Source organism: Oryctolagus cuniculus, chromosome 12 (assembly GCF_051225735.1).
Source record: "Oryctolagus cuniculus isolate XC-2025 breed Fujian yellow rabbit chromosome 12, ASM5122573v1, whole genome shotgun sequence".
Classification (NCBI taxonomy): domain Eukaryota; kingdom Metazoa; phylum Chordata; class Mammalia; order Lagomorpha; family Leporidae; genus Oryctolagus; species Oryctolagus cuniculus.
This window is the reverse complement of record NC_142878.1, coordinates 108,522,183-108,549,095: the sequence shown is the minus strand read 5'-3', so window position 1 is coordinate 108,549,095 and position 26,913 is coordinate 108,522,183. Positions and strand designations below refer to the sequence as shown.

At 61.8% G+C, this 26,913-nt stretch overlaps 1 protein-coding gene across 8 annotated transcripts in view; it reads left to right on the top strand.

Annotated features, from left to right (window-relative positions):
* PPCDC (phosphopantothenoylcysteine decarboxylase) overlaps window positions 1–26,913 on the top strand; it is a 76,182-nt gene continuing 49,269 nt past the window's right edge. The window contains exons 1-7 of one of the 8 annotated variants that reach the window (XR_016218438.1): window positions 1–156; window positions 2,778–2,984; window positions 14,069–14,164; window positions 14,817–14,945; window positions 17,082–17,154; window positions 17,678–17,846; window positions 18,158–18,665. Coding sequence is in view for 4 of the 8 variants with exons in the window: in XM_002722037.6 (XP_002722083.4) it covers window positions 2,799–2,984; window positions 14,069–14,164; window positions 14,817–14,945; window positions 17,678–17,846; window positions 18,158–18,243 (666 nt within the window). In the remaining 4 variants the exon portion in view is untranslated. The other 7 variants (XR_007915059.3, XM_002722037.6, XR_007915060.3 and 4 more) reach the window with 7 other exon arrangements.

Here is a 26,913-nt window from a genome sequence, read left to right as displayed (position 1 = left end):
CCAGAAAGCAGAGCTGTGGACTACGACTCCCAGAAGGCCTCGCGGCCACGCTGCTTCCCAGGTCCTGTCGGGAGGCAGCGGAACCCTCGGAATCAGAGCGGAGGGTGGCCCAGATCACGCGATATTTGGGGCTGCCGCGAGTTGCGCCTGGCGCGGGTGAGCGGTCGCAGGGGCCTGGGAGCCTGGGGAGAGCGGAGAAGGCGCGCTCGCCGCCATGAGTCGCGGGCGTGTGTGTGTGTGAGGAGAGGCCGTGCCGCCCGTGCGACCCCTCCTCACCGCGGGCGTGCCGCCGGGGGCGGCGGGGCCCGGAGTAGGGGGTTCCCTCTGCGCCCGCCGGGCGGCTCCTCCCGCGTGGAAGGTGTCCTGTCCGCTCGCCAGCGCGCACCGCGTTTATCCCAGTGAACCACGAGCCTGCTTCCAGAAAGGGGCGGGGGCTGCCCGCGGTACCCAGGGCGGCGGAACAGTTGGTGGAAACAGGACGGAAGCCCCGGACGTTGGGGCTCCCCAGCCCGCGGGGGCCTCCGGGGCACCTGCCGCTGCAGCCGGTTAGCCAGGGCCCGAGCTCGCCCCGCAGCAGCCGCCTGCCCTCGTCGGCCCCGGGGAGGCGGTTAAGGTGGCGCGAGGCTCCGTGTGACTGGTGGGACACGGGCCCGAGCAGCGGCCGGGGTCAGCGGTGAGGGGCTTTGACGTGGTGGGTCCGGGTCCCGGTGACCCCCGGCCCTGCCTGGCCGGGTGCGCTGGCTCCTTTGTGCAGCCCTGCAGCAGCTCCGCCCACCCTTGTCCGCAGAGTGACTGGCAGGTGCCCCTGAGACCGGTCCGGGGCTCGAGCCGGGGCCCCTTGCTCCGCCCACTCCCCTGGCTGTGGCCCCGGCATGGCGGGCCCCTGGGGTGTCCCCGTAACCTGCGTGGGGTTCCTGAGGCTCAGGGCTCCTTGGGAGCGCAGGCCGCGGCTACCGCGGGGGCTCCACCCTACCAACTCCATCCAGTCGCTCCAGCTCCACACCCATTGGCTCAAGCCCCCACCCTGTTAACATGAGACTCCTGAATTTGGAGGGACAGATGCTCACAGCATAGCACCTGCCCTAGGATTCTCCGGGTGGCTGTCACGCACACCTGCCCCGGCTTCTAGAATGGGGGGTACAAAGCTGCTCAGTCCCTGGTGTGACTGCCCCGTGGCCTGGTCCCTAGGAGTGACGCCAGCCTGGGGGGCCGGGTCAAGGGCTGCTTCTGGTTTTGGGAGAATCCCCTTGTCCTGGCAGGGGTGGGGCAGGGAGGGGTTTGCCATCCCACAGGTAAGGCTGAGGCCCTCAAGGCTCCCTTGTCCCTGGGTGGACGCTCTTGTCCAGCTCTGGGCAAGCATGCCCTTGGCTGGGGCCCTGAAGTGGGGCAGAGGTCACAGCTGCTGGCCAGTGGAGCTCGGCCACAGTCACACACGAGGGCGGGAGCACGAGCGTGGACAGGGCCCAGGGCTCTGGCTGCACGACTCCTCCTCCGTCCTCTGCCCACAGTTCTTCACTCATGGATGGCGAGGACTGCCCCAGGGTGGCAGTGAGGCCTGGCCACAGCTCAGGGAGCTTGCCGGGGGTGGGGGTCGGGGGTCACTGAGGAGCCGTAGCCTCCACTGCGCTCAGCTGCGACCCCTGCAGAGCCCCGGGGTCCGCAGTCCTCGCCCAGTGCGCGCTGCTGCCAGTCCTCCGTGGTTGCTGGGGTGGCCCGGGCCAGCCTAGGAGGGGGCGTGGCTGGCGGTTGTGTGGTCATGACCACTGCTTCTCACATGCTCCAGAGGAAGAAACTGACCAGTAGGTCTGGGGGGTGGGGTGGGCTGTGTCCCCTTACGCCTCTCCCTTCCTGGGCGCTCACTTGTAGGGGGTGCCCAGCTGGACCTACGGGGACAGGCACAGAGGCAACTATCTCAGCTCCCAGAACACCCACAGCCCTGGTGGCCTTGGGTTCCACCAGGCCCTCCGGCCGCTCCCTCTCGTCGGTCGCCCCAGCTCACTGCAGCTCCCCTCGTCCCAGCACCAGGGCCCTCGCGCTGTCGCTAGTGCCCTGTATAAACTCACTGAGGCCTCGCAGGCCCCTCCGGCCGCTCCCTCTGGTCGGGCGCCCCAGCACCAGGGCCCTCGCGCTGTCGCCTGCACACTGTATAAACTCAGACGCCTCGCATTGCTTGCATTCTGGCCTGACCTCGCCAGGCCCCCACAACCCTGGCTCTCACTTTAGCACCATTTAAAATAATTCATTTGAAAAGGTAGAGTTTGGAGAGGGAGGACAGGCAGACAGCTCTTCCATGCACTGGTCACTCCCCAAATGGCTGTAACCGTTGGGCTGGGCCCGGCCAAAGCCAGCACCAGGAGTATCTGGATCTCTGCTGCTGCTTTTCCAGGCCATTAGCAGGACGCTGGACGCGGCGGGGACGCAAATCATCGCTCCTATAGGGTGCCGGCGCTGCAGGTGCCGACTTTACCTGCTGCACCCCAGCGTTGGCCCCGGGCCCCATTTCTGAGCTGCTCCCCGTTCCCAAACCTGCCTTCCTCCTCCAGACCGCCTCACCTTTGCAACCCAGGCTGTTTCCTGTCATTCCTGTGGCAGGGTCTCGGATGGCCTCCTGGACTGCCGCGCACCTGACACCTCGCTACCTCCCTGGCCTTGTGCGGGGCAGGCTCTGACTTTCCCATCAGACTGGCCCCCAGAAGCTGGGGCCGCCCTGACACCCAGGGCTGGACATTCTGGTGCAGCTGTGAGACTGAAGGGGGCGCTTTTTGTTCTGTTTTCAGACCCTGAATCCTGACAGCCTCATGGAGCCAGAGCCCACCAGGCTCCCGGAATCTGGAGCCCCCAGACCCCCTGTGGAACCAAGGACCTCGTGTCCGGCGACCGAGCCCTCGGAGGAGAGGAAGTTCCGGGTCCTGGTGGGCGTCACGGGCAGCGTGGCGGCCTTGAAGCTTCCTCTTCTGGTGTCGGGGCTTCTGGACGTGCCCGGGGTGAGTGCCCTGGGGCGAGGGTGGCCTCCCGCCCAGCGCCCGGCTTTTCTTGAGCTCCTCTGTGTGTGTGTGTGTGGTGGGGGGGCAGGGTGTACAGGAGACAGGACCTGTGTGCGACACAAGCAGGCCCTAGATGACAGGAAGGTCACAGTGGAGGACGTTAACCCTGAGATTGCGCGAGGCCCTGTGTGGGAGGAGGGCCGGCTGGAGAGAGGCGGCCAGTCCTCGGTGCCCGCTCCTCCTCCCCGCTGTGTCACACGCGTGTCGTCCTGCTGGCCAAGCACGCTGAAAGCCCAGGGGCTCCCACTGCCCGCCAGAGATGCGCCCGGAGCCACGGCCGAGTGCCGGGGTGAGGGCCTCTGCCCGCTGCCCTTGCTGGGCCTCCCCAGCTCTGGCCGGGCTTTGGGGGCAGAAGTTCGAGGTGCTGGAGGGTCTCAGGCCGCAGCCCCTCCTGGTCTGGCCTCCTCACCTTCTGCCCCGATGACTGCTGTGTGGCCACGCCGCACTGCCCTCCGCGTCTCAGGTTCCCCACAGGCTCGGTCCATGCAGGCCTCCTTTGTGTCTGCCCCAGCCTGCGGTTTTTTTTTTTTTTTTTTTTTTTTTTTTTTTTTGACAGGCAGAGTGGACAGTGAGAGAGAGAGACAGAGAGAAAGGTCTTCCTTTGCTGTTGGTTCGCCCTCCAATGGCCGCCGCGGCCGGCGCGCTGCGGCCGGCGCACCACGCTGATCCGGTGGCAGGAGCCAGGTGCTTTTCCTGGTCTCCCATGGGGTGCAGGGCCCAAGCACTTGGGCCATCCTCCACTGCACTCCCAGGCCACAGCAGAGAGCTGGCCTGGAAGAGGGGCAACCGGGACAGAATCCAGCGCCCCAACCGGGACTAGAACCCGGTGTGCCGGCGCCGCTAGGCGGAGGATTAGCCTAGTGAGCCACGGCGCCGGCCTTTTTTTTTTTTTTTTTAAGGTTTATTTATTTATTTGAAACACAGAGTTAGAGAGAGGCAGAGAAAGAGAGGAGGTCCTCCATCTGCTGGTTCACTTCTCAAATGGCCACAACAGCTGGAGCTGGGCTGACCAGAAGCCAGGTGCTTCTTCCAGGTCTCCCACTCGGGTGCAGGCACATGGACCATCTTCCACTGCTTTCCCAGGCCATAGCAGAGAGCTGGATCAGAAGTGGAGCAGCCGAGACTTGAACCGGGGCCCACATGGGATGTCGGCACTGCAGGCGGCAGCTTTACCTGCTGCACCACAGTGCCGGCCCAGCCCTGTGGTCCTGCTCTTCTTTATTCATTTGCGGTAGCGTGTTGGATGCTAACTTTTTTTTCCCTTAATTTGAAAGTCAGAGATAGAGACAGATAAACATATCTCCCATCTGGTTCAGGTTCACTCCCCAAATGCCCACAGTAGCTGGGGCTGGCCCAGGCTGAAGCCAGGGGCCTGGAGCTCCACCTGGGTCTCCCACGTGGGTGGCAGGGATTCGAACACTCGAGCTATCTCGGGGTGTGCGTGTTAGCAGGAGGCTGAGCGGGAGCGCACTCCAGGCACTCTGATACGGATCCAGGCAGTGCATCTGCCTGCTGCGCTGTGCTGGGCTCGTGTGGCTCAGGCAGCTGTACCTGGCCTGGCCAGCAGGGGGCGGTGCTCACTCGAAGATGACCCTGTGGGAAGCCTACAGGGGCTGGGAAGCCTTGTATCACTTTTTTTTTAAATTTTCCACAAACTTCTACCCAGAATGTCACCCCTTGCCCCACCCCCAGGCTGGGATAAGCAGGGAAGCTGCTGGTGGCGGATGCCAGCCAGGCCTGGGGCGGGGGGGGGGGGGGCGTGGGAGGAGAGTTTCGTGGGCACCTGCAGGGTGGGCTCTGTGCTTGTGGGGTGCCCAGGACCTTCCGTGGGAGCTGGCCAGCCGGGGTGGGAGGCCTGGAAGGGGCTGCAGTCCCCGGGGAGGGAGGGCACCCTGCAGCTCCCTGTTCCCATAGCCCCGAGCAACCGAGTTTCCGGCCCGGGGGCGGGCGGGGGCGGGGCGTCCTAGCCCAGGAAACAGATGGGCAGCCTCCGAGCTGGGGGAAAGGCAGCTCCGCCACTTCCTGCGTCCCACGCAGCGGCGCTGGCGGGGGTGCGAGGACAGGGCTGCCTGGGGCGGGAGGCTGTCCAGGGGACGGGCAGGTCTGGAACAGAGGCTGGCTCCCACCTCTGGCCAGGATCAAAGCGCAAAGTGAGGCAGCCAGCCGGCACTGAGCTGGGAGGGAGGCCTCCCTGGCGTGGCGTCTTGGGACCTGCCTTCCTCAGTTTGAGATGGGGTGACCAGCCTGTGCACCCAGGCTCTCGTGAGGCTCGGGAGAGGCCACTGGGGGCCTGGTTTGTCCTTTGGTTCAACCACTGGGCACAGAGTGCGGCACCCTGAAGACCACGCATTTTTCCTGCCTGCCACCCTGCCTGGCTCCTGGCAGTGAGTCCTCTGGGCCAGCCACGTGGCCTGGGGACACATGGGACAAGCCACCCGCTGCGGGTAGACCTCAGCAGCCTGGGAGACCCCTGCATTGCCTGTGCTGCCCCAGCAGGTGGCCTCCCCCGGCGGGTCCGAGCTCCCTCTTGCCCCTCTGCTCACCCTGGGAGCAGTCGCTTGGGCTCTTTGCTGAGCCGAGAGCTCACGCACTCAGGGCTTTCCTGACCTCCCTCAGGTACCCGCAGGTTTTGACTAGCAAATGAGCAGCTGGGCCACCCCACAGGCCCGGCCCCCGCCTGCCCCCGCCTGCTCCAGGTCCACAGGGATGTCCTGGCATCCCGGGGCGGGGTGAGTGAGGGGGAGCACCGGGCAGCGGTGTCCCCGGGAGTGAGTCTGAGGGTGGTGGTGAGGGGTGGGGTTGCCACCAGCAGTGATGTCCTGAGGCAGCGGGAGGCGGCAGCTGAGGGGCGGTCTGACGCCAGGATAGGGACAGGTCAGGTCTTTCTGGCCTCTGAAAGAGGGCAGGGAATCAGGTGACCAGGAGATTCTAGACGTGAGGGCAGACAGGGCTGGGGTACAAAGGCCATCTGCGCCCGGAGTTCCCGTGTGGGGTCAGCTCCGTCAGCGTCCGCCCTGGCTGGCAGCTTGTCCCGGGTGTGGCTGGAGACAGGCACCACGCTGGCCTTTGCCAGGGCAGGGTCAGCGGGTTAGAGCCAGAGGGAGGCCAGCCTGGAGCTGGGACGAGTGTCCATCAGGCTGTCCAGGGCTCTCAAGGGTGCGGCCCTGAGGCCCTGCTCCTGCGTGGGACCAGGCGAATTCTGCGTTTCTGGAGGGCAGTTTGGCAAAGTCCACAGCCCCTGATCCCCCCAGAAAAAGCCCCTGGTGGTCTTTACAAAAGCTCAGGGTGTGCACAAGGTGTTCCTTGTAGCATGGCTTCTAATTTGGAAACAGAGCTAGAAACAGATTGTCCCCCCGGAGAGCCAGGTGCCACTGTGGGTTACGAGGCAGGGGCTCAGAGGAGTAGGGTGGAGCCCTGAGCTGGCCTGGGCGGACCCTCATGAAAGCGTGGGCCTAGCAAGGCCCTGGGGGAGAGCCTGCCCAGAGCCTGGTTTTGTGTATCCTGCAGCTAAAAATGGCTTTCACGTTGTTTAAATGGTTCTGTTAGCGATGGGTGGGATAGGTCTTCGTGCAGAAGGGACTCCGGTGTGAGCAGAGAGGAGCGGTCAGCAAGGGAGCAAGGTTTCATGGGGCAGGGCGCCTGTTAGGACGGAGAGAGAGAGTGCCCGGTCGCTGGCAAGCACGGGTGCATGGTTAGTGGGGAGAATGCACCTGGCGGCCCAGGGGGTGGCTGAGCAGAGCCGGGAGCTGAGCGCGCTGGGTTCAGGCGGGGGCTTAGAAGGGAAAGGGGTCCAGTTCCTCCCGCTCTTTCTCTCCCCCCTCTCCCCTCCCCCTCCAGGACAAAGGCCGCTGAGTGTGAGTCAGGTGGCATTCCTCCCCAGGCTTCACTGTGGTGCTGTCAGACCGGGGAGCCCCCCCGGTGCCCGCCTTGGAGGAGGCTGGGCAGGTGTTAGGGCTCCATGTTACCAGGCCAGGTAACCCCTGTGGTGCTGAGCAGAGAGGACTCTGTGGAAGCGCGGAGACCACCTGTCCACTTTCTCAGGCCTGCACAGGACTTGGGAGTGTGAAATCCGGGGCTGCAGAGGCTTGGCTACCTCCGGCCCCTCACACACTCACAGGCTAACTTCTAACTTCCTGCCTGACAGAAGCAGGAATGAACACTATGTGATTTATTTCTTTACTATTTGAAAGGCGGAGAGACAGAGATCTGTTATCTTATCCTCTGGTTTACACCCCGCATGCCACAGCAGCCAGGGCCAAGCTGCAGCCGAGGGTGGAGGAGTCGCCCTCGGTCTGCGGCCTCTCCTGCCTGCGCTGCAGGAACTCCTGAGCCGCTCCGTGCCTGCTTTGCAGAGAAGGAAGCTGGACTTGCCAGCCGGCTCGGCCAGCGGTGGACGACAAGCTGCAGGCAGCAGACGCGCTGGGGTCTGGCCAAGCCGCAGCGTGTCACGCACAGTTCAGGTTAGAGTGTTAGACCCCGTAGGGTGGGGGCAGGGCGTTGTGACACAGTCAGTAAGCTGGCTTCTGACCCCGCTCCTGCGGATGTGGCTGGGAAAGCAGCAGAAGACGGCCCGAGTGCTTGGTCCTTGCTACCCACGTGGGAGACCCGGCTGCAGTTCCTGGCTCCTGGTTTCTGCTCGACCCAGCCTGAGCCACTGTGACCATTTAGGGAGTAAGCCAGTGGATGGAAGATCTCTCTCTCTCCTCCCCACTCGCCCCCCCCCCCCCCATCACTCTGTCTTTCAAATAAGTAATATTTAAAAACTGTTCTCAGAGGTTTCAGCTGGGGACCAGGCACAGAATTGCTTTTCAGGAATGATGCAGTGTGGAGGAGACTGGTCTTTTTCTTTTTAAAATGTATTGAGATACACACACACGTATACGCACAGCCCCCTTCTGCTGGTTCACTTCCCAAATGCCCTCAGTGGCCAGGCCAGGCTGAAGCCACAAGCCAGGAACTTCATCCGGGTCTCCCACATAAGCGGCAGGGACCCCAATCCTTGAGCCCTCACCTGCTGCCTCCCAGGGTGTGCATCAGCAGGAAGCTGGAGTCGGGGGCTACAGCTGGGACTTGAACCCAGGCCCCGTGATGTGTGATGCCAGTGTCTTAATCAGTCTGCGTCTCCGCCCGCCCTGGAGACGGTGTTCTGGCGCCCAGCCCTGCTGCTGCCAGGACCCAGGGAGGTGTGAGAGGAAGCCGAGGAGGGTTCCTGCCCTCGGGAGTCTGCCCTGCCAGGGCTCCGTGGCATTTGCGGGAAAGGTCAGGGCGAGTGAGCTGCTGGGTGCTGCCGAGGGGACACAACAAGGCTTTGTGTGTGGGTTCAGACCCAGGGCCCAGCCCCTGGCTCCCAGCACCTTTGAGGGAGTGAATGAAAACGAAAGAACAAAGCCCCAAGGGCTCATGACTCAGAGCCAGTGGCATCCCTGGAAACCAGAAAAACCTGCCCAGGCCTGCCAGCCACCCTGGGGTCAGGGTCACCCTGGAGAAGTGGGGAGGACCTGTCACGCTGGCCGGTGAAGACGCAGACCCACACCTGCCAGGGAAGCTGCCGAGGGGGCCGGGAGCCCAGAGGGCAGGGCCGAGCCCGCTGCAGGAGGCAGCGCGAGGAGCGGCAGGAGGAAGTTCCTGAGGCTGGCACTGGCGCTGGCACGCCCTCTGCGCCCGGAGTGACAGGCAGCCGGGGCGCTGGGGAGAGGGGGAGCCGTCTTCAGGAAGCGGCTCTCCAGGTTTCCGAACGGCGAGGGTGGACCCAGGAAGTTCTTAAAGAGCAAAGGGTACAGGCCGGGGGGAGCTCTCCGGGGTGAGACAGTGGTCCCCTACAGAAGAGAAGCGGGGCAAGTGGCCAAGCGGACAGGAGACCACACAGCCGGGACGTCGGGCTGTGCCAGAAGCTGCTCCTGTGTTTGGGGAAAGACCACTGAACCAGCATCCGGTTCTTGAGGTCCCCGGCGGGGTGTGTGTGGGGGGGTGGGTCCTTGAGGTCCCTTTGGAGGCTAAGAAGGCAGGACAGTGGTGGTGGGAGGGGCTCGTCTCCCTTCCCGATGCGGGGTGGGGGGCGTGGGGTTGTGGTTGGTGGCCTAGAGGGTGTGTGGGGGCATCGGGGAGTGGGGCAGAGGCTGGAGTTGTCCATGTCTGGGAGTGGAGCAGGTGGCCCTACAGATGACCACAGGAAACGCCCACGGGTGCCGCAGGAGGTGCTGGAGAATGCTTGTCCCTGAGGCTGCATCTGGCCCACCAGGAACAATTTCAGTTCACATGTTAGGTAGGAGAGAAGGGCTTTTATTTTTTATTTATTTATTTATTTTTTGACAGAGTGGACAGTGAGAGAGAGAAACAGAGAGAAAGGTCTTCCTTTGCTGTTGGTTCACCCTCCAATGGCCGCCGCGGCCAGCATGGTGCGGCCGGCGCACCGCGCTGATCTAAAGCCAGGAGCCAGGTGCTTCTCCTGGTCTCCCATGGGGTGCAGGGCCCAAGCACTTGGGCCATCCTCCACTGCACTCCCGGGCCACAGCAGAGAGCTGGCCTGGAAGAGGGGCAACCGGGACAGAATCCGGCACCCCGACTGGGACTAGAACCTGGTGTGCCGGCACCGCAAGGCGGAGGATTAGCCTAGTCAGCCACGGCGCCGGCCATGGTTTTTATTTTTAAAAATTACATTTTATTTATTTTAAAGGTAGAGACAGGTCTTCCATCTGCTGGTTCACTCCCCAAATGACTTCAACAGCCAGAGCTGGGCCAGGCCAAAGCCGGGAACCAGGAACCCCATTCAGGTCTCATACATGGTGGAAGGGACCCAGCTACTTGGAGCACCATCTGGTGCCTCCCAGGGCACATTGGCAGGAAACCTAACTCGTAAGTGGAGTAGCCAGCGCGTCTTACTCACTGGGCCAAACGCCTGCCCTGCGCCTAGTAGCTTTGGATGCACGTGAGGCCTTTGATGAAATCTGGGGACAGCCCCCTGGGCCACCTGGGGACATGGCCAGCGTAGGTACTGCCCGTGAAGACGCTCCTTACAAAGGGTTTTCTCTTGGTTGTCAGCCTGTGGCCGTGTGGAAGCTCTGTCTTGGCTTCATGCTGCTCGTGATGTGGCCTCGTATCTCTGGTGCTGGCTGGGAGAGCAGCAGGCCTGAGACCCCAGGAGCTCCCTGAGGCTGAGCAAACCATGGGCCAGAGGGAGGGAGCCTGCTGGGCACAGGAGAAGCAATGCTTGGGCCTGGCTGGGCACACGTGAGCACGGCCTTGTCCCTGCTGGCTGCAGGCTCCACATGGGTCGGGGTGTGGGCTCTGTCCCATTGATAGACAGTCAGAATGTGACACTACTGTTTCCTGATAAGCTGTGGGGCCGCCTTCTCAGACCCCACGGGCTCCCACTTTTGGGTTCTGCAGTTTGGGGAACTTTTATTTCTTTTGTAATTTTTCTCCCCTCTATCTTTTTTTTTTTTTTAAAGATTTATTTATTTCAAAGGCAAAGTTACAGGGAGGCAGAGGCAGAGAGAGAAAGAGGTCTTCCATCCACTGGTTCACCCCCCAAATGGCTGCAACAGCCAGAGTTGGGCCAATCCAAAGCCAGGAGCCAGGAGCTTCTTCCGGGTCTCCCATGAGGGTGCAGGGGCCCAAGCACTTGGGCCATCCTCCACTGCTTTCCCAGGCCACAGCAGAGAGCTGGATCGGAAGTGGAGCAGCCGGGACTTGAACCAGCACTTATATGGGATATCAGCTCCACAGAAGCAGGCTTAGTCCACCGTGCTTTAGCCGCTACACCCCATGCAGGCCTGTCTCCCTCTGTCTTTCTACTCCCTTTATGGAGTTTATTGGATTTTCACCTCCTGGGTTGCTCCGTTTCTCTCCACTTTCTTATTATTGCTGTTATTATCCATCTCTTTATGTTTCTGTTCTACTTTCTGGAAGGTTCCTCTGGAGCTTGTATTGAGTTTTTAATTTCACTATTGACCATCTTCCTTCCTTCCTTCCTTCCTTTTAATTTATTTATTTATTTTATTTGAAAGTCAGAAATACAGAGAGAGGGAGGGAGAGAGAGAGATCTTCCATCTGCTGGTTCACTCCCTAAATAGCTACAAGGGCCAAGGCTGGGCCAGGCTGAAGCCAGGAGCCAGGAGCCAGGAGCTTCTTCTGGGTCTCCCATGTGGGTTTAGTGCCCCAAGCACATGGACCGTTTTCTGCTGCTTTCCCAGACACGTTAGCAGGGAGCTGGCTCGGAAGTGGAGTAGCCAGGACTTGAACCTGCGCTTATATGGAGTCCTGGCACTGCAGGCAGAGGCTTAACCTACTATGCCACAGCGCCAGCCCTGATCTTGTTCATTTCTAAGAGTTTGTTTTTGTCCCCTGAACATTTGTTTTTTAAAAGCAGCATTATGGGAGTGGGTGTTTGGTGCAGTGGCTCAGTCACGGCTTGGGACGCCTATGTCCTCCAATCCAGCTTCCTGGTAATGCACAGCCTGGGACACAGAGCTGATGGCTCAAGTACCTGGGTCCCCGCCACCCGCCTGGGGGACCTGGATGGAGTTCGTGGTTCCTGGCTTCAGCCTGGCGCAGTTCCAGCTATGTCAGGCATCTTTGGGAGTGAACCAGTGGATGGAAGATCCCTGTGTCTGTCTCTCTGCCGTAAAAATAAAATGAAAATAAATAAATAAAATAACATTATGTCATATCTTGGTACGGTCTCATGTTCGTCTTCTTGTCCCTGCATTATCTGTGGGTTTCTGGTTTTTATTTATGTATTTTGTCTCTTTCCCTGCCATTCAGCCTTCCTCCAGTGTCTAATACCCTTGCTTGGTTCTTGTTTGAATGTCAAAGACTCCATCTTTGCTGTCTGGCAGGCAGGTACGCAGCTGGGGACACGAAGTTTTATTGGGGACCTTGGAATTTAAAACCTGAAGGTGCCGCCCTCCACTCCCAGGTCATTTGGTTTTTCCGGAAAACACTGTAGTGGTGTCCTGCCTCGTACACCAGGGTTCTTAGTGCCAAGTGTGAGACGAGGACTCAGCCTTCTGGTCATTCCATAAGTTATCTCTTTTATTCCAGGCTCCTTTTTAACCACGATTTGCCAGATTTGGCATGTGGACCCCTGCGGGGGCAGGGCAGGGTGATGGGTGGGCTGCCTGGGCTCGGGGGGAGATCTGGGGGCTTACCTGTTCCTCCTGCGGGAGGGGAGCCCAGCTCTGTGCCGCAGGTGCGCAGTGGCTGCCGCTCCTGAGCCCGTCGTGCGCCCTGGTTTCTCAGCTGCTCCCAGCTCGCAGCGTTTCCCTTTCTCGCCTGTCTGGTGCCGTCTGATCCCATCTGTCCCCTTCCTTCTCCCGCAAATGAGTTTGCCTCACGCTGTCCTTTTCTGTCCTCTTCTCTTTGTTCTGCAGTGTTTGTATCTTTCTTAGAAATTACTTTCACAAGGGCCTCTCAAAAAGTTTGCAGGAAAATGGAATTAAAAGGTCAGTTGGGGGGCGGGCATTTGGCACAGCGCTTTAGGCACCCGTTAGGATGCCCACGTCCCACACAGCAGTGTCTGGGCTCAGTGCTGACTCCACTCCTGACCCAGCCTCCTGCTAGTGCGCACCCTGGGAGGCAGCGTGGTGGCTCAGGTGGTTGGGCCCCTGCCATCCACGTGGGATCTGGATGGAGTTCCAGACACCCAGATTTGGTGGGGCCCAGCCCCAGCTGTTTTGGGCATTTGGGGAGTGAACCAGTGGGTGGAGGATCTCTGTTTCTGCCTCTCTTCTCTCTGCCTTTCAAATAAATGACTTAGTGTAGAGACAAAGCCTTGCTCCTGCGTCCTATCGAAGGCTGTGCACGGATCCCCTGTGGTGTCTGCTGCTTCCCTCCTCCCACCTTGTTGGGCGGATAGAATTTTCTTCTGCTAGTTTGGAAGTTAGATGCTCCTCTCTAGGTGATTGTGCCCCACACTTGACCTTGTGTCTTTCCCCACGGGGAAGATGAGACCCACGGCAGTGCCCTGTGCCGCGGCCTCTCTGGGGCTGGGTGCTGCAGAGGCGTTTCGCTCAGGGCTGGACGAGGCTTGTTGGGGCTGTGCGCGGCCATGCCAGCACTCTGAGGGGCTTGGTTTAAAGGGCCCCTCCCCGACGTCCCTGAGGTTTGTACAAGGCCTGTGGAGGGAAGACGCTCGTGGGAGTGAGGTGGAGAATGGATGGGTCACCTCCTGCACTGCTTCCTCCCAGACTTCTGCTTCCTGCTCCCAGGTGCTGTCCAGAGCTCGCTGACCGCTCAGGCCTGGAGCTGAGTTGGCACAGGCATGGCACGCCCCAGCCGCGAGGCCGCCCTTGCTCAGTGCCCCCAGGTCAGCGAGTAGGGAAATGGGGCCAGCAGCCCTCAGGCTGTCAGCCTTTCATGGGAGCCAGGAAGTTCAGTTTTCTACATGAAGCCTTCCAATCTGTGTTGGCTCAAAACAGGTCCCCAGCGTGACTGTACGCCCACTGCTCTGCTCCTGGGCGGGCGTCCCCTCCCGACACGCTGGGGACACGCTGGGGACACACTTTCCTTCTCCCTTCCCCTCCCAGCCTGGTAGTCTGACCGCACGTCTCACACACGCAGACGCTGCCCCGTGCTGTGTGGGCGATTTATGAGTAAACGATGGGCGTGTGGAGGCCGCTGAGAGCAGGCCCCCTTCCCAGGATTCCTTGTTCCTAGAAGCACCCAGAGGCCTCTGCTGCTTTCTCACTGGGGCTGGGGTGTGACTGCGGGGCCAGACCAGCTCCCAGTGCCTTGCCTGTAGAGGGCAGGGCTGCCATGTGCTGGACTCGGACCCCGTGAGGCCACCGCAGTGGCTTGAGCTTTCTCCCTGTCACCAGCCTGCTCCGCCTGCCAGCCACTGTGCCCGGGCAGCGGGGCCTGCTGCTCCCTGAGCACTGGATGGTGGGCACGGGTGCACCTGGGAGGGCCTGACCTCGGGTGACAGATGCGGGCTGGCTGCTGTTGCAGCCCTCTGCCCCGACGGCCCCCAGGCCTGCGGGTCTGACGGTTTCTCCCCTCCTTCCTCCGCTGGTGCTTGGTGACAGCTGGAAGTTGCAGTGGTCACAACTGAGAGAGCCAAACACTTCTACAGCCCCCAGGACGTGGCCGTCGCCCTCTACAGCGACGCTGACGAGTGGGAGGTCAGTGCGGGTGCGTTCCCACCAGCAGGGGCAGGACAGCCCTCCCTGCAACTGGGCTGGGCTCCCGTCAGCGGTCAGGGCCATCTGGGCAGAGACGGCGAGGAAAACATCTGTCCGGCTGCTGGCCTGCGGGCGGAGCTCAGCCTGGCCAGGTGCCCGGGGTCGAGTGTCCTTGTACTTATCTGGCCTGGTGAAGCCACAGAGCCGCTCTGTTCCCACCACCCTGGTCCACGTGGCTCCTGGCGTCAGCGCCTCACTTCCCACGGCCGCCGGGCCCATTCACCAGACGCCGAGCAGGGCCTCCCAGGGGTGCCCTGCCAGGCGATTTTAAACATTCTCAGCCCAGAACATTTCTGGCTGGCCTGCCTCCCCCACCCCGCCCTGGGGCCCTTCTGCTGGCTTGGACAGCCCAAGCATCCGCCTCCAGCCCGGCGGGAGATCCCTGCCAGATGTCAGCGCTCTGGAAAACCAAGCCATAGAGGGAATGGCTGGGAGACAAGGGGCATTTGTCTCTTAGGGCCTGGCTTCTCTCAGGCCCCGCTTAGCTGTGGGAGGGATGCGGGCCCCTGACCTACTGTGCCTGGCCCCTCTCCCCGACACACACGCTGAGAGAGTGGCCATCTCGGTGACCCCGCCCCCTTCCCTCGGCCAGATGTGGAAGCAGCGCTGTGACCCTGTGCTGCACATTGACCTGCGGAGGTGGGCCGACCTCATGCTGGTGGCCCCGCTGGACGCCAACACCCTGGGGAAGGTGGCCAGCGGCATCTGTGACAACTTGCTTGTGAGTGACCTCCCGTGCCCTCCCCTCTGCCCGGGCCTGCTAAGCTGCAGACTTCTGGTGCAAGGAGCCTCTTCCGTGGGCCGGGGCCTGCCTCACTGTCTGTGCAGCAAGTGGTCCCGGGGTCCCTGGAGGGGCTGCACCTTAGCACTCAGCCCTGCCTGGGCTGCCCCTGCCCTGCGCTGCCGCTGGGCTCCCTGCCTGGCCCACAGCCTCCCCGTCAGCTCTGGACACGCATGAGGCCGAGCTGAGAGGGGGTGGACTTCCGCAGGGGTCTCTCGTGCACAGTGAGGCCGAGACACGGTGTTCCCGTCTGTTAGGGGGAGCTTAGCGGGAGCAGCAGACGGCAGGTGGGGGGAGCTGGCAGGCATCCAGCCGTGCAGAGCGGGTGCTGTCTGGGACCTGCAGCCTCCCGGGAGCTGGCGTCCTGGGAGCTGCCCTTGCTTCTGTGGTCGTCCTGGAAGATCTGAGTGCGAGCTCTCCCCTGCCGTGAGACACGGCACTCACGATCGGAAGGCACGCTCACCCGCGCCCCAGCCAGCAGTACGGTCCTGCCAGGCCCTGTCGGGCACCCTGGTGTTGTGCGGGCGTGGGAGGCGAGTAGTGACTCCACTTTCACAGACAGCCCGCAGTTCTGAGCTCGATTTGGGAAAGAACGGGAGTCGTGACGCGGAGGCGGGGCTTGGGGTCAGATGCACGGTTTGTGTCCTTGCCCGCTTGCCAGTGGGCTCTGCAGTGTCAACCTCGTCTGAGGCAGGGCTTGGGGCGAGCAGGGCGCCCACGCCGTGTGCTGCAGGAGAGCTGGCCCCTGGAGGCCACGCCGTGTGCTGCAGGAGAGCTGGCCCCTGGAGGCCACGCCGTGTGCTGCAGGAGAGCTGGCCCCTGGAGGCCACGCCGTGTGCTGCAGGACAGCTGGCCTCGGAGGCACCAGGAGCGCTTCCTGGCGGGGCTGCTCCTGGGGCCTGCAGGTGAGGCGCCCAGTCCTGCTCATCACAGAGGGGTCAGCGTGTGTGACCAGCCTGACCCACAAGTCCCAGGCCTCCCACTGGCTGTCCAGCTGCCTCCCGTATGACAAAGCTCGCTGACCTCAAGGACCTCTCCCTTCCTTTTTCCTTCAAAGCTGCTGCCACCCCTGAACTCAGGACACCCCCCCCCAAGCTGGCAGGCACGAGGCTCACGAAGCTTGAACTGGTGTCCTCGCTCAGTGGCACTCACCGCATGCCCCCCGCAGGGCCCCCCGCCTGCTGTCTCCCTCCCCACCTCTTCTCCCTTCCAGTCCAGACCCTGGGATGCCAGGGGAGCCTGCTAGGAGTGGGCCTGTGCCCCTTGCCTCCGTGTCTGCCTTCTGGCCCATGCAGGCCCCGGCCTGTCCTGTGCCACACAAGCAGGCAGATCTAGAGAGAGGAGGTGACTTCCCAGCATGGAACATGCAGCTGGGAGCGGGCTGTTGGCTGAACACCAGCCCTTTGGTGTCTGGTTGGATTCCTGGGTGCAGAACCAGAGGCGCAGGACACAGATAGGAGTGGCCGTGTGAGCCAGTGACTTCCTCTCCTCCCTCCTGCTGCCAGTGGGTGACAGGCAGGGTGGCAGGCAGGTGGCTCAGAGGAGCCGTGGGCTGCCCAGGAAGTGCTGCTGTCCAAGGTGAGGTAGGGAGAGCTTGCTGTGCTGGGCTTTGAAGAGGGCACCTAGGAGCCTCCACTCAGCCCCCCACCCCACAGCGCTAGGGCAGCAGCAGGTGGCTGGGGCCAGGAGGAAGTGCAACCGAAACCGGCCACTCACAGCCCAGCTGCCGTGTTGCCAGCACTGGGTGGGAAACCGACGCTGTGTCTGAGATGACGCAGGCAGTAGGTCTGGGGCTGTGTGGGACAGAACTTCCTTCCTGTCCCCAGGGGAGGGCAAGGGCACCTAGGGCAGCTGTGGTCCTGGCCTGTTGGTAGCATTCCCAGATGGGCCGCACTGCAGGGGGGGTTTCATGTCCAGGGAGGAGGCGCCTGCAGCCGTTGGTGCCTGGGGGAGCCCGCTCCCTCCTGGGGCAGCCCCCGGCCCAGGGAGCCTGTGTCTGGCAACCACAGGAACTGCTTGAGGGCCGGGGCCTCGCGCCAGCCCTTGCTGTGAGCCCTGACAGCCTCTCGCCCGCAGGCCTTGCAGCTACACAGGAAGGACTCTGAGGGAGGGGCTGCGCCCCCCAGCCCGTGAGAGGAGGCACAGCCAGGTCTCTGTGAGCTGCTGGGGTCTGGCTTCGGGGGGCAGTGGGGTTTTGCAGGGTGGTGGAGGAGGGCAGAGGAGCACAGGGTCGCCTTCAGCGCTCGCCTGTCAGGGAGCTGCAGCTTGCCCGGCTGCGGTGGGGCAGCTCCTCTGTGAGGGTCGCGGTGAGGGTTCGGAGGGAAGTGTGAGTGTCTGAGAAGGTTCTTGGCAGCGCCAGGTGGCCTAGAAGCAGAGCTGATGCAGGCAGTCTGCTCCAGAGGAGGTGTGAGCCCAGGGCTCAGGCTCAGGCTGGGGCACAGGGAGCCTTCCTGCAGAGGACAGGGGGCCTGCCTGGAGGGGGCCGGGCCGCTGGCAGTATTGCCCGAGCACCTCCTGTGGGGGGCCAGGGGGCCCGCCAGCCAGCTAGCTAGCTGCCTGCCGATAGGCTGCACCGGGCCCCTGCAGCCTGGGGCTGCACTGCTGGTGCAGGGCCTAGAGGACGGGGTGGGTGGCGGCAGACCTGCAGGACCCCCGCCCCGCCTCCTTCACAGACCTGTGTCATCCGGGCCTGGGACCGCAGCAAGCCCCTGCTCTTCTGCCCGGCAATGAACACGGCCATGTGGGAGCACCCAATCACCGCCCAGCAGGTGGACCAGCTCAAGGCCTTCGGCTACATCGAGATCCCCTGCGTGGCAAAGAAGCTGGTGTGTGGAGACCAAGGTGGGCGTCTCACCAGCCTCACAGCCTGGCCGCAGAAGGGCTTGTGATGGTGGCAAAATCGCCCCCCTCACTGGACCTTGGGAGTCGCCAGAGTGGTCGGGATGAACGTCACGGGCAGGGCCTGGTGGAGTCCCTGGCACGCAGCCCCATCCCAGGGCCTGTGCTGTGCTGTCCAGGAAGGATTCCAGGGGTGGCTTAGGCAAACGCACTGGCCTGGCCTTGGGCTCTGGGTAGGGTACCTGGCGGAACCCTGGGAGGGGCTGTGGGCCCCATCTGGCAAGTCCTTGGCCATAGCAGAACTTTGCTCCCAGGTCTGGGGGCCATGGCGGAGGTGGAGACCATTGTGGACAAAGTGAGAGAAACCCTGTCCCAGCACGATGGCGTCCAGCACGGTTGAACTGGGGTTTCCGTGCCGTGTGGCCTCTTCTCCTGGCCGAGCTGCGAAGGAGGGAGGCGTCCACCCTTGGTGAAGAGGCCCATGTTTGCTGAGCAGGGCTCTGACCTGGGCCTGCCCTGGAGCTGCCCCAGGCACTGGCCTGCTCCTGGCTACACTGCATCAGAGGCTTTGGGCCTGGCTTCTCCCAGAGGACGCCTGCTGCCTGCAGCCCCTTCTGCCTGTTCCCAGAGTGGTGCCGTGATGGTGGCTGTGTTGTCCCTGTGCTCCTGGGCGCAGGACTCAGTGACAGGAGACCTGGAGGTCCTGGCGGGGTGGGTCACTTGCCTAAGTGCCCACCGGCAGGACGTGGTGTCCACTGACCGTGCTGTGAACCTGGGGTGCTGGGAATAAACAGTGACCTTCTTGGGAAGGGTCTGGGCTGACGCTGGCTGGCCGATGCTCCTTCGTCCCGTCCCCTGCTCGAGTCAGTGCGCCCTGCTGGCCCCGACTGGCTCTTCTCCCTCGCCGTCCTACGCTCGTGGAGGTGTGGGGAGGACCGAGGGAGAGAAAATGCGTGGAGTACAGCAGCCCCCTGCCCCGCCCCAGCGCCTGCCTGGAGCCTCGAGGCCTGAACCCCTCATGCTGTTTCCTCCTGGACCCACATTGCTTTCTGCAAGCACAGGTGAGCGGCCAGCGGGGCTGGACCTGCCTGGGCCCCCGGTGCCTGTGTGTGTGGTCTCCTCTGCTGTCCTGCTCCTGAGACGGGGCTGGGTGTCTGGGCCCCTTCCCCCCAGCTCACATAAATGGGGAGGAGGCCCCAGCGAGACCACAGCCCCTGCTGCCCTGCATCTGAGCTCACGGCTGTTTGGCTGTACTGTGCAGTCGGGAGCTGGGGTTGGGGCTGGCTTCCAGATCAGACATGGGGGATACCCCGTCCCGTCCCAAGAGCCCCGAGACTGGAGCTGCCTCCAGAGCCGCCAGGACACCACTGGCCAGGACCAAGGCCTCCGCTACCTCCAGCAGCTCTCCCCTCTACGGCACCTGACAGGATGAGTGGTGCTGTGGGATAGAATTGCCTTCAGGCATGGAAGAAGACAGAACTAACGTGTAGCATAAAGCCCCTCTGGAGGCCGGTGTTGTGGTACAGTGAGCTAGGTGTGCCCGTGACGCCAGCATCCCCTGTGAGAGCGCGGGCTCCAGTCCTGGCTGCTCAGCCCCTGATCCAGCTCCCTGCTGATGCCCTTGGGAAGGCGACAGAAGTGGACACAGTGCTTGGGCCCCAGCCGCCCACATGGGAGACCTGGGCGGAGCTATGGGCTCCCGGCTTCGGCCTCAGTCTCAGCGGGAGTGAGCCCGTGGGTGGAAGATCTCTGTCTCTCTGTCTCTTACCCTGTCTTTTAAATAAATAATAAATCTTGGGGGAAAACAAACTACCTCAAGAGGCAACGTTTGGGCAGCAGTTAAGGCTGTGCTTGGACGCTGCGTCCCTTGTCAGAGAGCCTGGGTCCTGGCCGTGCATTGGGTTGGAGCTTCCTGGAATCGGGTCGGGGTGAAGGGTAGGATGTGGCACGGGGACACTGTGACAAACCCAGGGGTGGGGGCTCCAGCTGGCCCTCATCACTTGGAAATCGCTGTCCTCCCAGTCAGCCAGGCTCGGTCCTACTGAACAGCCGCAGCTGTTTCAGAGCCAAGGCCTGCACACTGCTCTGCTCTGGCCCACGGCGCGGTCCCCCCCGCGACTCCCTGTGGAGCCCGGCCTGGAGCCCTGCACACAGCAGGCACGGGGTGACCACGGTCCCCCCGCGACTCCCTGTGGAGCCCGGCCTGGAGCCCTGCACACAGCAGGCACGGGGTGACCACTGGCCACCTCCACGGGGGCTGGAGGCAGCACCGCGGGTGCAGAGCGGCGGCAGGAGGGGAGGTGGTGCCCAGCCAGAGGGAGCTCTGGCCCTGTCTCAGGAGTGCCATTACCCACGCTCCGACACCTGACCCCAGACCAGCCAGTGCGCGGTTCTTCTGTTGCCCTTGTTTTTCTAAAAATGTTTATATGTTTATTTAAAGATTTGTTTACTTATTTGAAAGAGTTGTTATAGAGAGGGAGAGACAGAGAGCTTCCATCCATTGGTTCACTCCCCAGATGGCTGCAGCAGCGGGGGGCTGGGCCAGGCTGAAGCCAGGAGCCAGGAGCTTCTGCCAGGCCTCCCATGCGAGTGCAGGGGCCCAAGCACTTAGGCCATCCTCCACTCCTTCCCCAGACCGTTAGCAGGGAGCTGGTCAGAAGTGGAGCTGCCGGGACTTAAACCAGCGCCATGTGGAATGCTGGCCTTACCTGCTAGGGCCACAGTGCCAGCCACCAAAATTCTGTTTATTCGAGGGGCAGAGACAGAGAGAGGGAGAACTTCCACTGGTTTACTCCCCAAATGCCTCTGACAGCTGGGAGCCGGGAACCCAGAACCGGTTTCCCACATAGACGCCAGGGACCCAGCCTTCTGAGCCACTGCCTGCTGTCTCCCAGCAGGAAGCTGGAGCCTGGAGTGGAGCTGGGGCTTGAACCATGCACTGCTGCGGGATGTGGAGGTCCCAAGTGCATCTTAACCACTTGCCAAACACTTGCACTTGCCTGCTTTGAAGGGGGGCCTGGACAGATGGGTCTGGGCAGCCGCACTTACCGCCCCGCCCCCCGTCTGCTGGGGGTACCGAGGTGGGCGGCACTGTGGCGTTCCCCACTAGGGGCCCGTGCTCCGTGTGGCCACCGTCCTGGGCGGAGTGTCCCCTAGAGAAGGTGCCTGCCTTGCTGCTGCTGCTCGCGTCCTGGAAAGCTGAGAGAATGGAGCATTCGAAACACGCAGGCTCATCGGCAGCTGGGGACAGTCAGGGCTGCTGGTGAGAGGCCGCGGCGGCCCCGGCCCCGGCCCCGCCTCCTCACTGCCTCCACCCTGGGCCGCCTCTGACTCCTCTGCCTGGTCAGGTCCTCGGCTGCCTCCCCACTGCCACAGGGTAAGGCCCTGATGCCCACCCTTCCAGCTTTGCCGCGGACCCCTGGCCAGCCGGGCAGGGCAGCCAGTCTCTGGCCATACTGCACAACCTGAATGAGCACGTCACTTCTTGCCTCTTGGGTTTGCACACGTGGCTGCTTTTACTGGAAGGCCATTGCTGGCCGGGGCCCTGCCGTGCTCGCCTCCATCGGGAAGCCCTCCCTGGCCAGCTCCGGCTGGCGAGGTGTCCTTGACTCACACACATTCCTGTGTGCTTGTATGACGTTGTTATGACGCAGAACGCAGTGGCCAGTTTGCCTCGTGTCCCCCTGAAACCGGGATCCTCGGAGAGCAGGAGCTGTCTAGTTGCACAAGGAGCCCAGCCCGCCGTCCCCCGCTCATCGGAGGGCAGCACCCTTTCCTCTCTGAGCAGGACACAACCCGCCCGCCCGCGAGCCTGAAGCAGAGACCAATCAATCTGGCTGCAGAAGAATAAACAATCCCGCTGAGCAGCAGCTCAAAGACAAACAGCCAATGGGGAAGTGACCTTCAGCCTTGTGGGGAGCAGGGCCCGTCCCCCGCAACATGGCGGGGCGCCCGGGAGACAAATAAGTACTGAGACTGTGGACTGAAACTAACTCTATGTGTCTGATCTCCCACCATATGGCGCTGAGAGGGAGTAAACAAATCTTACACAGCTGCTTCGTCAATTAGCTGATTCCTGATCCAACCTCTGATTGGAGGAGAGCGGTGTGCTCAGCACGCGGGCAGCGGAGCACGGATTGGTGGGAGAGGACTATAAAAGGGGGAGAGAGGCAACCTGCGGGGGTCCCCTCTGAGAGAGTCGGTCGGTCGGAGAGCTTGTTGGTGCCGCTCCTCCGCGAAGGACCAGGGAAAGAAAACAGCATCCAGTCCGGTGTCGGTCCTCCGCGAGTGGGGGAGCGACAAGCCTGAGAACAAAGGGCTGACTCCCCAACGCCCGGCCTTCCACAGGTTCGTGGAGAATGTGCGTGATGAAAAGACTATGCATGGGTTTTATAGTTTTTTGCACCAAAAACAAACAAACCTTTTTTTTTTTTTTTTTTTTTTTTTGACAGGCAGAGTGGACAGTGAGAGAGAGAGACAGAGAGAAAGGTCTTCCTTTTGCCGTTGGTTCACCCTCCAATGGCCGCCGCGGCCACGCGCGCTGCGGCCAGCGCACCGCGCTGATCCAATGGCAGGAGCCAGGAGCCAGGAGCCAGGTGCTTTTCCTGGTCTCCCATGGGGTGCAGGGCCCAAGCACCTGGGCCATCCTCCACTGCACTCCCAAGCCACAGCAGAGGGCTGGCCTGGAAGAGGGGCAACCGGGACAGAATCCGGCGCCCCGACCGGGACTAGAACCCGGTGTGCCGGCGCCGCTAGGCGGAGGATTATCCTAGTGAGCCGCGGCGCCGGCCAAACCTTTCTTTACTTTAAAAAAATATATGTACATTTATTTGAAAGGCAGAATGACAGATCTTTCCTCTGCTGGTCCACTCCCCAAATAGTTTGCCCACACGGCCAGGACTGGGCCAGGCCAAAGCCAGGAGCCTTAAACCCCATCCAAGTCTCCCGCGTGGAAAAGTGCTCAGGCCATCGTCCTCTGCTTTCCCAGGAGCACTGGCTGGACGCTGGTTCAGAGTTGAAGCAGCTGGACTTGAACCGGTGCTCTGATAGGGGTGCCGGCGCCGCAGGCGATGGCTCAACCCACTCCACCGAGACGCTGGCCCGGCCCCAGTGAAGTTACCTTTTATTTTATTTTTCTGTGATCTTTTTCAAAAAACAGATTTATTTCAAAGGCAGTGACAGAATATGAGAATATCTCCCTTCCAATGGCTCACTCTTCAATGCTTGCAGTAGCTGGCACTGGGCCAGGCTAAAGCCAAGAGCCAGGAACTCCATCCAGATCTGCCGCGTTGGCAGTGGGAGCCCAGATGCTTGGCTCTTCATCTGTCGCCTCCCAGGCACATTATCGGGACGCTGACTTGGCGGGACAGAGCAGCCAGGACTCATGGGCCGTGGGATGTGCACCACAACGCCAGCGCCACTCCTGCGAATCCGGAACTTGTCCAGACTCGCACACAGAGCTCCCGCACAGTGGCAGGGAGACTCGGAACCAGGCTGCGCTGTGGCGCCGTCGGGATGCCGCTCCCGCGTGGGCGTGCCCGGGTTCAGGTTCCAGCCCCACTCCCGCTGCAGCTTCCTGCCCCTGGGAGGCAGCAGGTCCCTGCCACACCTCTGGGAGACCTGGATTGAGTTTTACGAATGTTTTAGAAAAGATGAAGACGAAAAAGCAAACACATGGTAAAGAGTTCATAAAAAAACAGATGGGGGGCTGCTGGTGTTGTGGGCAAAGCTGCTACCTCCGGTGTCAGCATCCCACATAGGCACTGGTTCGAATCTGGCTGCTCCTCTTCTGATCCAGCTCTCTGCTGTGGCCTGGGAAAGCAGTAGAAGATGGCCCAAGTGCTTGGGCCCCTGCACCCATGTGGGAGACCTGGAAGATTCTCCTGGCTCCTGGCTTCTGATTGGCCCAGCTCTTGCCGTTGAGGTCATTTGGGGAGTGAACCAGTGGATGGAAGACCTCTCTCTCTCTGCCTCTCTTGTTCTCTCTGTAATTCTGCCTTTTAAATAAATAAATTTTTTACAAGAGTTATTTATTTATTTGAAAGTCAGAGTTACACAGAGAGAGGCGAGGCAGCGAGAGAGGTCTTCCATCTGCTGGTTCACTCCCCAGTTGGCCGCAACACCTGGAGCCGCGCTGATCCGGAGCCAGAAGCCAGGAGCTTCCTCCAGGTCTTCTCACATGCGTGCAGGGACCCAAGGACTTGGGCCATCTTCCACTGCTTTCTCAAATAAATAAATAAATCTCTTTCAAATAAATAAATAAATCTTAAAAAAATCCATCTCTTTAATCTCTGCCTTTCAAATAAATAAATTGTTCTTAAAAGGCACCATAGAAATTTTTAAAGAAAAATTTAAGAAAAAAGAGAAGAAAATCTGTGAGAAGCCAATCTGCTATGGCTGCTCTTGGCCAAAAGGCTGGGTGATGGAAGAGCTGGGAGGCTGAGGACCCGGAGGCCGAGGGGCCGGAAACTAAGGGGCTGGAGGCTGAGGACCCGGAGGCTGAGGGGCCAGAAGGCTGAGGGCCGGGAGGCTGGAGGACCGGGGGCTGAGGGGCCGGAAACTAAGGGGCCAGGAGGCTGAGGATCGGGAAGCTGAGGGGCCTGAGGTTGAGGGCCGGGAGGCTGAGGGGCCGGATGTTGAAGGGCCGGAGGTTGAGGGCCGGGAGGCTGAGGGGCCGGATGTTGAAGGGCCGGAGGTTGAGGGCCGGGAGTCTGAGGGCCAGGAGGCTGAGGACCCGGAGGCCGGGGGGCCGGAGGCTGAGGACCGGGGGCTGAGAGGCCGGAGGTTGAGGGACCTGAGACTGAGGCCCAGAGACTGAGGACCTGGAGGCTGAGGACTGGGAGGCTAAGGGCCGGAGGCTGAGGGACAGGAGGCTGAGGACCCAGAGGCTGGGGGGCCGGAGGCTGAGGGCCGGGAGGCTGGAGGACCGGGGGCCGGGGGGCCAGGAGGCTGATGGCCGGAAGTTGAGGGCCGGGAGGCCAAGGGGCCGGAAACTGAGGGGCGGGAGGTTGAGGGGCCGGAGGCTGAGGGCTGGAAGCTGATGGCTGGAAGCTGAGGGCCAGAGGCTGAGGGGCCGGAAGCTGAGGGGACGGAGCCTGAAGGGCTGGAGGTTGAGTGGCCGGAGGCTGAGGGGCTGGAGGCTGAGGGCCGGGAAACTGAGGGCCGGAGGCTGAGGATCGGGAAGCTGAGGGGCCAGAGGTTGAGGGGCCGGAGGCTGAGGGGCCGGATGTTGAAGGGCCGGAGGTTGAGGGCCGGAAGCTGAGGGCGGGAGGAGAGCAGTTGGTCCACTCCGGGGTTTGGTGACAGAGTTGGGTGACTGCGGCGGAGGTGGAGGCCGACCTGCGTTTTGGTCCTGGCTCAGTGCGTGCATCGCCTGCCACAAAGCTGATACAGAGAGGGCAGCTCAGGAGCTCATGGTCCAGGAGCCAGCGCAGTTTCCAGGGTAAACGTTCCCACGAGCGTGCGGCCCGCTGGGACTGGCGCCTACTTGTTTGTTTCAACAGCAGCAGAGGGAGCTCTCCCACCTGCTGGGCTCTCCCCAGATGCCTCACGGTTGGGGCTGGATGGGTCGGAAGCCGGAAGCCAGCACTCCGTCCAGGTCTCCCGTGGGTGACAGGACCCAGGCACCTGACCACCACGGCTGCCTCCCAGGCCTGCACGACAGGAAGCTGGGGTCAGAGCAGAGCTGGGGTTTGAACCCAGGCGCTGATGTGGGACATGGGCGTCTCAACTACTGCACCAAATCCCACCCCACATGCATTGCTATTATTGTTTGAAAGATTTTTATTTTTAAAAATTTATTTGAAAGGCTGTTACAGAGAGAGAGAGAGAGAGAGAGAGAGAGAGAGAGGTCTTCCATCTGCTGGTTCACTCCCCAAATGGCCACAACAGCCAGAGATGGGCCAGGTCATAGCCAAGAGCCAGAGCTTCTTCCAGATCTCCCACGTGGGTGCAGGGGCCCAAGCACTTGGGCCATGTTCCGCTGCTTTCCCAGGCATCAGCAGGGAGCTGGCTGGGAAGTGGAGCAGCCGGGACTTGAACCAGCATTCCTAATGGATGCTGGTGTCAAGCAGCCGCTTAGCTCACCGTACCACAGCGCCAGCCCCACCAATTTTGATTTTTAAAAGAATGCCCTTCGTTGTTTACCCAATACTTTTTTCGATTTTTAAATTTTACTTATTTTCATTTTATTTGAAAGGCAGAGATAGATCCTCAGTTCACTGGTTCACTTCCCAAATGCCTGCAACAGCCAGGGCTGGGCCAGGCTGAAGCCAGCAGCCGGACCCAACCCAGGCTTCCCACAAGTGTGGCAGGAACCCAAGTCCTTGAGCCACCACTGCTGCGTCCAGGGTGTGCGTTACCAGGAAGTGGGCTCAGGAGCAGAGGAGCCGGGACTTGAACCTCACACTCTGATAGGAATGCGGGCATCCCGAGTGGGGACTTTGGCCGCTGGGACAAATGCCTGCCCCTGGGCGGAAGTTCTTGAATACAGCTCTTGGCGGAGAATTAATGGGGGGAGGGGGGACACGGCAGGTGGTCGGGGCACCAAGGCGTTGGTACAGGAAGGGCCCCTTTGGCAGCAGCTCACAGAGCAGGATGCCTGTGTGCACCCTGGGTGTGCTCCCAGCCAGCGCCTGAGCCCCTGCCCTCACAGTCTACAGGGAGGCTGTAAGACAATGAAAACGACCAAACGACAGCAGAAACCACGCGTGAGACTGTGGCACGGCCTCCAAGTGCCAGCACTCAGAATCCGGAAGCGGAGGCCCGGGGTGGGGGCAGGACCGAGCCTGGGGGTTTGGAGATTCGGTGTGTGTGCGCGCTTGCAGTCCACGGCCTGGCGGGCGACCCTGGCGAGGGAGGAAGACCCGGTGTGGGAGGTGCTGACAATCGGAGGCCCGAGGCCCCGCGTGCGGGGTGCTGAGACCCGAATCCCGGCTGTGTTGAAGGCTGTGGCTGCGCGTGCCGCTCGGCCGCAGGACTTGGTGGCTGTCCCCAGCGCCACGCAGCGTGGGCACTCCTCTCTCTGGGCCTCACAGTCTGTCCCGCGGGCCCCTGGGCACTGGTGTGGCCT